General features: G+C 44.4%; 1 protein-coding gene across 1 annotated transcript in view; it reads right to left on the bottom strand.

Moving 5' to 3' along the window:
- TNPO1 (transportin 1) overlaps positions 1-8,580 on the bottom strand; it is a 78,358-nt gene extending 69,778 nt beyond the window's left edge. Inside the window, exon 1 of the mRNA XM_084802680.1 lies at positions 8,426-8,580. Coding sequence (XP_084658806.1) covers positions 8,426-8,440 — 15 coding nt within the window. The 5' untranslated portion in view covers positions 8,441-8,580. The remainder of the gene's footprint in view (positions 1-8,425) is intronic.
- Positions 8,581-13,317: the final 4,737 nt, after the last annotated feature.

The following is a 13,317-nucleotide window of genomic DNA, read 5'->3' as shown; positions in this document are numbered from 1 at the left end:
AGGGCTGCTGGGAGCCTGGAGGCCAGGTCTGCTCTGATAATGTTAAATAGGCCCCTCAGCCACTTGTCCCAGGGTTTGAGACTTACTTAACCCAGGAGAAAAACAGGCCTGGGTGTGGTAGCCCGGCATTCGGGAGGCAGAGACAGGTGGATCTCTGGGAGTTCGAGGCCAGCCTGGTCTACAAAGAGAGTTCCGGAATAGCCAGGGCTATTACACAGAGAAACCCTGTCTCAAAAAACAACAACAAACATAACACAGGAAAAAAACTAAAGCAATGTTCTAAAGCAGTTGAAAGAAGATAGATCTAGTACCCAACTGGACAACAGGAATGGGGACTCTAAGGTCACAGGCAGGAAGACAAGACATGCTAACACAGGTGCTTGCAGGTTTCTGGGGCAGCCGCAGGGTCTGTGGAAATTCTCTTCACATTACTGCAGTTTTCTTAGGAGAGTACAAAGCTCGAAGTGGGGGTGGTAAAACAAAACAAAACAAAACAAAATCATGAAATAGTCATTTAGTAGCAGACAGGAAATGGAGGAGGAACGCCAGGCACCAGGCAGGACCTGAGAGCTGTGGTCTAGTGAGGCTGTGTGGCTGCACATGATGTCCACACAGCCACACGGAGAACTGGATTTAACAAGGACCCTGGTTCTACCAAACAACAGAAACAAGAACAGAACAAGAAAAGAGATGCAAAGATTTTAAGCTGAGCAAACGCCATGTAAAACAGAGTGAAAACAAGACAGCAAGTGGCAGGGAGGCAGAACTAGGCATTGGCTAGTCCACTGGGGCCAGAGGCGGGCAGGGGGCAAAGCCAGGACACAACAACATGGAGTAATAACTACAGAAGTGCAAACTGCCTGGTCTTATGTAGGTAAAGAAATTATTCCAGAAGAGACTCCAGGGTGTTAAAACAAGCCATTCCGCTTTTGTTGACTTCAGTCTACAAGAACAGGTGGTACTAGAAACAGGTATGTGGGCTCTGTGAGCTAACCACGGCTAAGGATGGGGATGGACAGCCTACAAGCAGGAAAGAGACTTCAAGATGTTTGTTCTCTCTTCTAGGAAAAATTATGGAAAACCCAACCAACTTACTCAGCCACAACTGTACAATAAAAAAGCCAGGTTCCAGCCAGTGGTGGCACACGCCTTTAATCCCAGCACTCGCGAATCACTGTGAGTTCGAGGCCAGCCTGGTCTACAAAGTGAGTCCAGGACAGCCAGGACTACACAGAGAAACCCTGTCTTGAAAAACCAACCAACGAAACAAACAAAGCAAGCCAGGTTCCCAGCAAGGCAAGAAAGGAGGACCAGGCATGGTGGCACATGAGAGGCAGGAAGTAGGATTCTGAGGTACAAAGAGAACCCCAAACAACAGGGAGAAAGTAGGTGGGTGGTAGGAGGAGATATCGGTGGGGAAAAGGAAAGACAGGAACATTTATGAATATATTGGGGGCTGGAGACTTGTCACAGCACCTAAGAGTACTTGCTCCTGCAGAGGATCCGGGTTCAATTCCCAGCACCCACACGGCAGTTTACACTCTTCTGCTATTCTAGTCTCAGAGGATTTGGAAGCGCTTCCTGACCTTCCTTGGTACCAGGCTGGCACGTGGTGCACATACACACATACAGGGAAAATGCTCATATACATAAAACTTTAAACTTTAAGAAAAAAATTTTAACAAGAGTTATGTTACGAGGGAGGTGGAAAGATGGCTCCGTGATTAAGAGCACTTGTTGGACCCAATTTCAGCACCCACATGGTCACTCACAATGATCTGTAACTCCCGTTCTAGGGGATCCGGGGTTCTCTTCTGATTTCCTCGGCTCCAGGCTTGCACAGTGCACATACATACATGCAAGCAAAACACTCACGCACATGCACTAAAATAAATAACCCTTTAAAAAAATAAAAATATGCTAAAACCTTTTTTTTTTTTTTTTTTAAGGTAGATGGATAGTAACTTCCTGGGGGCACAATACAGGGTAAAAAGGGTTAAACAGGGAGATGGGTGGGGGATGAGACTGTATCAGACACGTTACATATTTTATGAATGATATGCAGGCAACGAAGGGCAGCAAGGAACCCGGAGGCTCCACAGTTACTCACCGTCCTGTTAAAAAATGGAAGCTACTATAACAAACAAACAAACAAAAATGGCTTTACTTGAAAACACCTAGGCTGAAGCTGGGCAGTGGTGGCGCACACCTGTAATCCCAGCACTCAGGAGGCAGAGGCAGGTGGATCCCTGTGAGTTCCAGGCCAGCCTGGTCTACAAAGTGAGTCCAGGACAGCTAGGGCTACATAGAAAAACCCTGTCTCAAAAAAAAAAAAAAAAAAAGAAAAGAAAAGAAAGAAAAGGTATGAACCTGACTCTATACCATGTAGACCCTTGGCCTGTATAGTGCTCCAAGAACACAGTAAGACCACCTCTTGCCTACTCAGTGACACGGTATTACTGGCATGTAACCGTGCTCACAGCACTCCTCTGCTTACATAGCTCACCAGACTACAGACCACAGCAGTCCTGAACTGAGCAATGCAGTCTTTTCCTGCTGAGAGAGCCTACTTCTAAGAGCTTATTGTATTGACTTTTCGAAACGTGTGTTCTCCTATGTCCTAGTCAAAAACAGCTTATTAAATATTTTTTTCTTCTTTTTAAATACTGGGGTGTTTGTGTGAGGCTCAGAGGACACCCTTGTTCACGGCTGAGTACATTAGGCTAGCTAACCCAAAGACTCCTGGACAGTCTCCTGTGCTCCTGTCTCTGTGGAGAAGGGATTCCAGGCCTCCCTGTGTTCTGGGACCCCAGCTCAGGTCCTCACACTTTGGTGGCAGGCCCCTGACTCACCGAACCGTCTCCTCAGCTCAGCTGTTTTCCAGAAACATTAGCTCCTAGTGGAAACACAAGTGATAGTGGCTCTGTACACTTCTGTTCACTTTTTCCGGTTTGGTTGGCACCATCTATTACTAAGCATTTGTAGTCAATTATTTCTCTTTTATAATTTCTTTTGCTAGTAAAGACAAAAGTGATAGAAGGAACGCGTGTGTGTGTCCTTTCTGAGGTAAGTACTTCCCGTGGGAGTGATCTGTGCACCTAGAACAAAGGGGATGAAATGTCACTATCTTACTAATGTTTTAGTCAGCTGTAAAGATGCAACTCAAGGGCTTGTATGTGGGGTTCTCTTTCCTCTTATTTTCAGCATAAAATCTCCTATTCTTTTCCTGTTAAACAGCTCTAGTCATTTTGGCTTATTTTTCCATTAAGACTTTCAACAGTAATGGGCTTCATCAAGTGTATTTTTCCAATTCAATTACTTAATGGGCCTTTAAACATCTCTTAGTCACCAAATTTAATCAAATTTGTGGTTTCTTTGGTTTTCCCCTTTCCCATTTGTTTGAGAGCATTACTAAGAATGCTGAGCCCAAATTTGCTTGCTGTATTCATTTTAGAATCCACATATATATATATATATGTACATGAAATATTATATCCACATGAAATATATGCATAAGAAATATATATCCAAGTATATTTCATCCAGGTAAAGCTTTTTTTTTTTTTTCATTTTCTAAAATGTGGAATGTTAAGCTCTGTCTGGTTTAATTTTGTAACTTACCTATTTGTTACTTCCAACTCAACGATTTTATTTTCTTTATTTAATTTTTTGGTTTTTCTAGACAGGGTTTCTCTGTGTACTCTTGGCTGTCCTAGACTCACTTTGTAGACCAGGCTGGCCTCAAACTTAAAAGTGATCCGCCTGCCTCTGCCTCCCGAGTGCTGGGACTAAAGGCATGAACTACCACACCCGATCAACTATTTTAACAGTGTGGCTTACAGTTCATAGGTCATTACATATATAACATTTTGAAAATATGTACTACATAGGAATGTACAAGGAATATCTTTTGTCTAGACAGACCTAAATTTAGAGTCAGCCTTCTACACCTAGTACTTGTACAAAATGCATATCCACCTTTTCCTAGCAATTAAAGGGAAATAATTTCCCAGTATAACACAGGGCTATGATGATGAGAATTATGTACGAGAGATAATACATAGGAGATGACTGTTTGTCTCTCTTCCCCTTTATCGCCCATCAGTAGCTACATTAATGTTATGCTGCTTCTGTTTATTGCAGGACCATTACTACACTCCCTCAGGCAAGCCTAGCATGGTAGTGAACATCTATTACCTCAGCACTGGGATGGTAGAGGCAGAAGGCTAGACCCTGAGGCTAAACCTGAGCAAAGGACGCACTGTCTTAAAACAAACAAACCAGCAAGTCTAACGGTAGAAGGCATAGTGGCACACACCTTTAATCCCAGCACTCGGGAGGCAGAGGCAGGTGGATCGCTGTGAGTTCGAGGCCAGGTTGGTCTACAAAGTGAGTCCAGGACAGCCAAGGCTATACAGAGAGACCTTGTCTCGCCAAAAAATAAAAATAAAATAAAATAAATAAATTAAAAAAAAATGCCTAACAGCAGAGGCTTGTAAGCATATGCTAAGTAGTTTAAGGGCTGCCTGGATTAGAGTGAGTTGAAGGCCAGACTCTGTAATTTAGTGAGTCCCTTCTCAACATGTGTAGCCTGCATGAGGCCATGAGTTCAATCAGCAACAGTAATAAAACCAAAACACTACCCGGCGCACGGCATAGTGGCCCACAGCGTTCATCCCAGCACTCAGAAGACAGAGGCAGGCCCTTCTCTGTGAGTTTGAAGCCAGCCTCATCTACGTAGAACATTCAGGGATAGCCAGGGCTACACAGAGGATCCCGATCTCAAACCACCACCATGAAAAAAAAACTTGCCTTCCTCAAGCAAAAGCAGCCAGGCAATATGAAGCCAGAACTCAGAATGATGCCCAGCATCAGAAGGAAACATCTAAAATGCAGTTAAGTGTTTTACGTACAAAGATAGTCATTGCAGTGGGTTTTTCTGTTGTTGTTTTGGTTTTTCAAGACAGGGTCTCCTTGTGTAGCCTTGACTGTCCTAGACTCACTTAATAGACCAGGCTGGCCTCGAACTCACAGAAATCCACCTGCCTCTGCTCCCCAAGTGCTGGGATTAAAGGTGTGTGCCACCACTGCCCAACTCGTTGCAGTGTTTTTAATATAACTATAATTTTAGAAATTCTTTAATTAGGAGAAAGTCACACAAACATTACATAGTCATAAAAAAGCAAATTAAAAAAGCTTCAGAAAATGCCTATACCAGTTTTTTAAAGCAGAAAATTACTTATGTAATAAAATCTCAACTGTGATAAATAGGTAGATAGATAAGTAACACCAAAGGGCTTATAGAAATGACTATACAGTCCTGAAATGTCAACTTTATTTCTTATGATTCTAAAACAACCAACCCCATAAGGACAAACATGAGAACAGCAGTGACCTGTGCAGCGCTCACTACACGCAGGCCTGGTTCTGAGTGCTCATTGTAGAAGCTCGTCTCGTTCTCAGAACAATCAGACATGAAACTGAGACACAGTAACTTGCTTCAGGGTACACTGACAATTACAGAGGGCTCGCCTGCGACTGTCCATCCCTCACAAGGCAGCTCTACCTCGGGTCCTAAAGTAAGCCACTAGAGTGGCACCTGGGATTCACACTGGACAGTCTTCACAGCAAAAGCTGTGTGCTCTTAGTACTGACTTCAAATAAGCCCCGTTGTCACTGACTGTCTTTTGGAGAGACCATGTGGTCATCATTCTTGTATGGATTTTTATCTCAGAAAAATTCCAAGATAGCCACATGGGGTGGGGCATGCTTTTAACCCAGCACCTGGAGTGGGGAAGGTGCTGGTGCTGGTGGTGGTGGCCCTGGGTCTCTATGGGTTTGAGGTCAGCCTGGTCCACAAGGTAAGTTCCAGGCCAGCCAAGTTGAGAGCCCTTATCTGAAAAAACAACAATAATAACAACAACAACAAAACAAAAAACAAAAAACCCAAAACAAATCAAAATTCCAAGACAAAGCTCCATCCTTAGCTCCAGTTTTAATGTTTCATTTGAGCACGGACATGCTTGAAAGGTAACAGCCTGACTATACCTCCTGTTAGCACTTCCAAGAACACTGCTGAGCACAGGGGTCTCAGGACCACCCAATGAAACCTGCTTTTAGAACCTCTCTTCCCTAGCATCTACCTTCTTAACCACAAGCCACCCACTTTCACAAACATATGTCCAACGTGAATTCACGCTCTCTCTAACCTGCCAGATCCTTACTAACGAACCCTAGCCGAGTAGGACCCCATCTTCTGAGAAATTTCACTCCAACTCTTCTTTTTTTGAAGGGGCATCACCCGCCATGACTCTAAAAACATCATCAGTTAGACTCTAGTTCAGCTTTCTCTGCAAGTTTGGGGAGTGTGTGTGGGGCGGGTAGGGGCATTGGGAGAGAGGCAAGTCTGTCACCCATATACCATTCTTTTCTTCCTTTTTGTTTTGTTTTGTCTTTTGGTGACAGGGTTTCTCTGTGTAGCCCTGGCTGTCCTGGAACTCCCTCTGTAGACCAGGCTGGCCTCGAACTCACAGAGATCTGCCTGCTTCTGCCTCCCTGTCTCAAGAGCTGGGAATTAAAGGTGCGTTCCACCACAGCCCTGCTGCAAAGAAAACCAAACCCCACCCACTACTGCTGCATTCCCCTCTTCCATTTATACTGCTTTTAAATTTACTTCATGTGTAACCTGATTTGGCTTCCTTATAACCTGATTTCTTTTCCTAAAAAATTAAACAAACAAAAAAAGTTACCAGTATGGTTAACACACACAAGAAATTCCTCTAAACATAGCAATGTTCACATCTCAAAGCAATTCATTGTGTTTTTAAGGAAACTGAATGCACACATCACCTTAACATTATATAAATAAGGAAAATCAGACATGAAACAATGACTATAACAAATATTGATACTGGGAACAGTCACAGCTAGGATAATATATTTTTTCAGCCAACAGTCTATTCTGTTCATATTATGTAACGACAAAAAGGCTTTTAGGAATGGAGGCAGAAGTACAAAAAATATTTTTATAGGTCTTTCACTGGGAGGAATTCAGTAATTCCTGACGGGGTGACGATGGAAGCACAACAGGGCTAATGGAAGGCAGAGGCCCCTTTTCAGTAGAGGAAAAAGAAGCGTTCATACTGCAACAGGCTTACACAGACTCAAGTAAAACGCCCTACTGCCAAACCACTATTTACTCACACATTACAAGTATCAAGGATGTTCAAAGAAATCTGCCACCTCTAAAACTAGTATTTTTCTTTTGCCATCCCAAGTTTTTCACCTAGGACAGCCATTCTCAAGAACAACTGAGAAGCAGGGTAGTGGGGCAGTGGAAACCACTACCTGTCCCAAAATACCAAACCCTGCACTACCTCATTAGGTACAGGGTCTTACCACTCCTAAGTGATATGTCGACAGGGAGACTTAAAAACCCAGCAGCTACTTCTGGTATCCTAAAGATGAACACATCTGAACGGGAGTATTGAAGACAAATCAGTTCCAAATACTGACTTCACTAAATATTTTGCATTTAAGAAGCGTCTTTTCTTTAGGGGGAAAGGCACTGCTTACGTACTCACTGAAGCCACCGCTGTTTTAGAGCAGGGCATACTAAGCTTCTTAGTACAATCTCCCCAATTAGTGGATAGCCTCCAACTTCCTTTCTACAGTTACAGCAGCAGATTTGCGACTGGCCTAACAAAGTGAAACTGTAAACAATCCCTGCATAACCCACGTGATTTAAGAAAGAAAAAAAAAAATTAAAACACCGCGAGATCATCTCTAAGAGGAAGAAAGCCTTTCTAAAAAAACCAGTTTGATTGTGTGGTGGCGGGTCTGTTCCTCGGCAGCCGTTCCCCGTGGCGTGTGCGGGCAGGACAGAGGCAGGACGTGCAAAACCCACAAACCTACGCAAGACCCATAGTTACAAACAGTAAAATGATGTAAACTCGTCGCGAGGCCAGCTGACCCTCGGGGTGGGGTGGGGTGGGGGTCGGACGGAAAAGCGGGGAGGGGGGGGAGGCGGCGGGGGGGGGCGGGGGAGGGACGGGATCAGCTGGCTGCACAGACTGGGGTGTGTGCGAGGCTCCGGGACAAAGACCGGCGACCTCGGGCCCTCGCAAGGTGCGGCCCGACAGACACCGCCCCTGCTCGCCCCAGCAGCCTCCCTCCCGACCCACGACCGACCTCCCACCCCCGGGCCGCCGCCCGCCCCGTCCGTCCGGGTCCCCCCAGGTCGCCCGGGACCGCAGCTGTTGGGCTTAGAACCGCGCCGTCGCCGGCGAGCTCCAAACGGCCGGGCCGGGTCCCCCGGAGGGCGGGCAGCCGAGCGCAGTGCCCTCGGCACGGCTGCGGGGACGGCGGCGGGTGGGAGCCCGCTCGGCCGCTTCCGCCCCGGCCACGCACCCCTCACGCCACCTACCCGGTCCCACACCATCCCAGAGGCCTCCGGCGCTCGGGCCCTTCTGCCGAAGCGGCGCTGCCTCCCGTCCGGGGCCTGAAATGGCTGCGGAACAAAGAGAATCTAGGCTCGGGCGAGCGCCGGTCCGATTGGCCGGGGGGCGGAGCCCGGCGCGGGAAATCTTCGGCGGCGGTCGCCTTGGCAACGGCGGCGGGGCTGGGAAGACTGCGGCCTGGGGCCTGCGGGCCTGCGCCCGGCGGCGCGCGGAAGGCAGCGGTTTCCCGAGCTGGGGTCCCCGGGGTCCGGGCTTCGCCCCCGCACGTCCCCGCACGCCCTCGGGCCGGCTTCGGCACCCCCACCCCGAGCCTGGGGATCAGTCACTGCCCGCGGCGGGGCGGCGGCCCGTGTGAGTGCGGATGGCTAGATGCGAGGCCCTTCCAGTAGGTGACGTGCCCCGGTCACACCGCTGTCCCCCTCGCTGTAGCCCCGGGGTGACAGTCGAGCCCCGAGAGCCTGGCGACACCGCTTATTCCCACCGTCGAACGGTTGCAGCTTCCCTGGAACATGGCAGATGGGTGTGGGCGGACCGCTGCCCGCTTGATACCAGCCGGGTTTACCGAGCTGCGCCGGTGTAGCACGAAACTACTGTATAAACCGAATGAAATTATTTAGAAAATTAAGTTTACCTCTCTAGGTATGTTTCTCATATAAAACTAGTTTCTTGAGGTGGACGATAGATAAAGCTTTTTCTCTCCTTATACAGCCACCACGAGAAAAGTACTGTGATTTCAAGCTGAAAATGTTTTAAAATGGGAGAGGTAGACATTTTTTTTTAAACCCGAGTTGTAAAGATGGTAATGAATAGACACGAATAATTGTCCTTCCCCGCCCGATAATTTTTTATACAAATTTACTCTGTATCAGTGTTCTAAATGTCCTTGGAAGGTGGTCCTATTTCCTAAGATGAGTTGCCAGTGAGAATTACTCTCACATCACCATGATGTATAAAATATCAGCACTTTCAAACCGCCTTAGTGTTACATACTTTACATTTAAACAGTTATTGCTCTTCATCACTTTATAGATAAAATTATAGAACCTAATTTTTAAAAATGCTAAATATTTACAGCATATTTATTAAGAAATTTAAGAATTCTCACTTGTAATACTCATTAGTATTACATTTGGTTTAACTCTAATTGTTTGAGACTAAAAGATGATTTTTATCATCAGGAAGTTGAACATTAAAAAGGAAAATATTTAAATAAGGCCAGGCATGGTGGCACACACATTTCATCCCAGAGAGGCGGGGAAATTGCAGTACAGCGAGGACTACACAGAGAAACCTTGTCTCAATAAAATATAAAGAGCACAGCGTGGTGGCACACGCCTTTAATCCTAACACTCAGGAGGCAGAGTCAAGCGGATCTATGCTAGTTCGAGGCCAGCCTGGTCTACAAAGGGAGTCCAGGACAGCCAGGGCTACACAGAGAAACCCTGTCTTGAAAAACCAAAAAAGAAAAAAGAAAAACAACTTAATGTAAACCTCCCTCTAGAGTAATGTAGTGGGTCTACAAGGAAAATGAAAGTCTTATTTTTATACTTAAAAGATTGCATGGTAGATTAGGAACTTTTATAAATCAGAGGATTGTGGTAACTGAATATTACATTGCTGGAGATTTAAAAAATTAAATATTACTGGGCAAGGTAATATATGCCTGTGATCCTAGCACTCGGAGGCAGAGTAGACAGATCTCTGTGAGTTCGAAGCCAGCCTGGTCTACAAATCGAGTCCAGAACAGCCAAGGCCACACAGAGATTAGGGTCTGGAGAGAAGATGGGTCAGTGGGTTAGAGCCCTTGTTTTTGCAGGGGACCTGTGCCATGATACCTCATAACTGTTCATAATTGGCGCCCCAGGGGATCCAGCGCCCTCTTCTGGCCCCTCAGACACCAGACACATGGTGTACACACACACACACACACACACACACACACACACACACACACACACACACACGTCAGCAAAAACACTCATCTATATAAAATAAGTGAATCTAAAACTAATCTGAAAGATTAGCAATTAATGATAGTTAAAAGGCCTACCAAGCAATTAATATGAATTCAGCTAAAGAGTACTTTGGGAATAAATGAAGTTAATTGAAAGAAGGAAGGATTGATGTAAGAGTGTTTATTTCCTCAAATTCTGGCTAATAAAAAGATTTTTAAAAGAAATTCATACTTATTAATAAAAAACTGGTTTTCAGATGCTACAAAATTGAGACATGTTTGTTGTTGTTGTTTTGTTTTGTTTGAGACAGGGTCTCTCTGTGTTAGCCTTGGCTGTCCTGGACTTGCTTTATAGACAGGCTGGCCTTGAACTCACAGCGATTCGTCTGCCTCTGTCTCCCAGGTGCTGGGATTAAAGGTGTACGCCGACATACCGTGCCCCAGGAATCTATTCTTTTTTTATGTATTTGTTTTTTATTTGTTTGTTTGGGGTTTTTTGTTTTTTGGTTGGGTGAGGTTTTTTTTGTTTTTCAAACAGTTTCTCTGTGTAGCCTTGGCTGTCCTGGACTTTATAGACCAGGCTAGCCTTGAACTCACAGAGATCTGCCTGCCTCTGCCTGCCTGAGTGCTGGGAATAAAGGCATCTTTAAGGCTTATTAACATGGCTTATTTAAATTTTCTTTCCTGTTATTTTTTTCCCTTCGTGCATGTGATAACAGCTGTTCAGTGGTGTTTTCTCTTTACATTTCATGTGGCAAAACTCTGCAGAATTGTTGGCATTTTTAAATGACACATTTTGAAATTTAAAATGGTAAATAAGCCAGGCATGATGGTGCATGCCTTTAATCCCAGCAGTCTAGGAGGCAGAGGCAGGTGGATCACTGTGAGTTTGAGGCTAGCCTGGTCTACTAAGTGAGTCCAGGACAGCCAAGGCTACACAGAGAAACTCTGTCTCAAAAAAACAAAAATAAATAAATAAATAAATAAATAAATAAATGTTGTTTTTAACCTCTAAACCTTTATATTCTTTAATTCCTATATTATTTCTTTTCTTGGGTGAAAACACTGACAAAGATCATTAACATAACAAAAGGACACTACAGTGAGAAAATAGACACTTAGGGAAGAGAAGCTGTTTGCGTTGTCAGATGTAGCATCATTAAAGTCAGTGTGAGCTTCTGGGCCCTATGACCTGCATCCAGATGGTGGCTTTACCACTCCTGCTTGCTTTTAGTTCTCTGTCTGTCTGTCTGTCTGTCTGTCTGTCTGTCTGTCTCTCTCTCTCTCTCTCTCTCTCAGCCTCACTTTCTCTGTCTTAAACAGGACAGATAAGCCGCATAGGAGTTCAATAGCAGGAGCTAGGCAGTGACAGGGCAGTAGAGAAAAATATTGCAGACAATAGATGCAAAAGATCATGTTTGCCTGTGGGGAGAATAATTTTGAAAAAAGTAGATCTGGAAGTCCAAAACTTGCTAAATATCTTTAATAGGAAATTATTACTAATACTTAAAATGTCATTTTCATAGTAATTTATTATTAATAATAGAATATTTTGTTAACTGTCAGTAATGATTACTAAAGCTATAGAAACTCACTAAGATAGCTGAAGTAGTATTTCAGGAAGGCAAGCTTTTGAATAGGATACTTCTGAGAACCATTGCTCCCTTTGTACTTTTAGAAAAGACACTGATTTCTTACACCGCCCCCCCCCATCTCCCCTTCTAAACTTCTTTCTGTTTGACACTAGACAGTTTAAGGAATTGTCTTCTGCCTTGAAACATCTCCAGGTTAATGTTAAGCAAAATCTTTTTAAAGTAATAACTTAAAAGAATTTAATACAAATTTTGAAAGAGGGCCAATACAGTATATTCAGAAATATCTACATAATCTATAGGCATTTATTATTTAAGGCAAACCCTTATATAAGGCTTTAATTTATAAAAATGATAAATTAAGGAGTTATTATTAACTGGGAAAGGATTAACTTGAGAGTTCCTTGAGCTATTAATAAATTCTAGTAATTAAAATATAATTCTATTTATAAAAGGGCCTAACTCATACTCCTGCTTCTGGGAAGATGAAGTCGACACAGTGTTCACTGTCCTTCCCAGTACAAAAGTCTCAGACATTACATAGAAAACAAACAGAAGAGGCTTCTGGCAGAAAGCAAACAGACTAAGCAGAGACCTTGGGACTCAAGAAATGACATAATGATGAATTCTCTGGGTTTTCTCTGGCCTTATATATCCCACACTTGAAACTGAAGAGCCAACAAGCTATAAGCACCAATGGCTCAGACCAAAATACAAAACAACAGAAATGTTCCATCGAAACACTGCTCTCTCTGGTTGAAGGGGAACATAGATGACAGAAAAGTTTCTGACAAGAACTGGTTAAATCCGCAAAAACCAAAGGAAATTATGGTGTATACAAAGGCCCAGCAGGGAGCCTAGGTTTCTACTCTTTTTGTTTGTTTGTTTTGTTTTGTTTTGTTTTTTCGAGACAGGGTTTCTCTGTGTAGCCTTGGCTGTCCTGGACTCGCTTTGTAGACCAGGCTGGCCTCGAACTCACAGCGATCCGCCTGCCTCTGCCTCCCTAGGTTTCTACTCTTAGAGTCAGGTGCCTCCTCCTTCTTCCCTCAGCTGATGCTTTGATTTTATCATCTCTGAAGCTCTCTCTCTGCAGTGTCACTGGAAAACACCAGGGCCTTGTGCTTCTCTCCCAAACTGGCAGTGGAAGGCAGCGTGTGCCCCTACCCCACTCTCTCAGACAAAACGTCATCTAAAAGACAGGACTTCAGAATATCTTAAATCTTGTAGCACCACACCCCAAACATCATGGATACCGCAGAAAAATGTTCATCCAGAACTAAAGAAGATGTCAAGCTACAGGGGCAGGGGGAGG

Source organism: Acomys minous, assembly GCF_964271855.1.
Source record: "Acomys minous genome assembly, chromosome: 11".
NCBI classification, from domain to species: domain Eukaryota; kingdom Metazoa; phylum Chordata; class Mammalia; order Rodentia; family Muridae; genus Acomys; species Acomys minous.
This window is presented reverse-complemented; position numbering and strand designations above follow the sequence as displayed.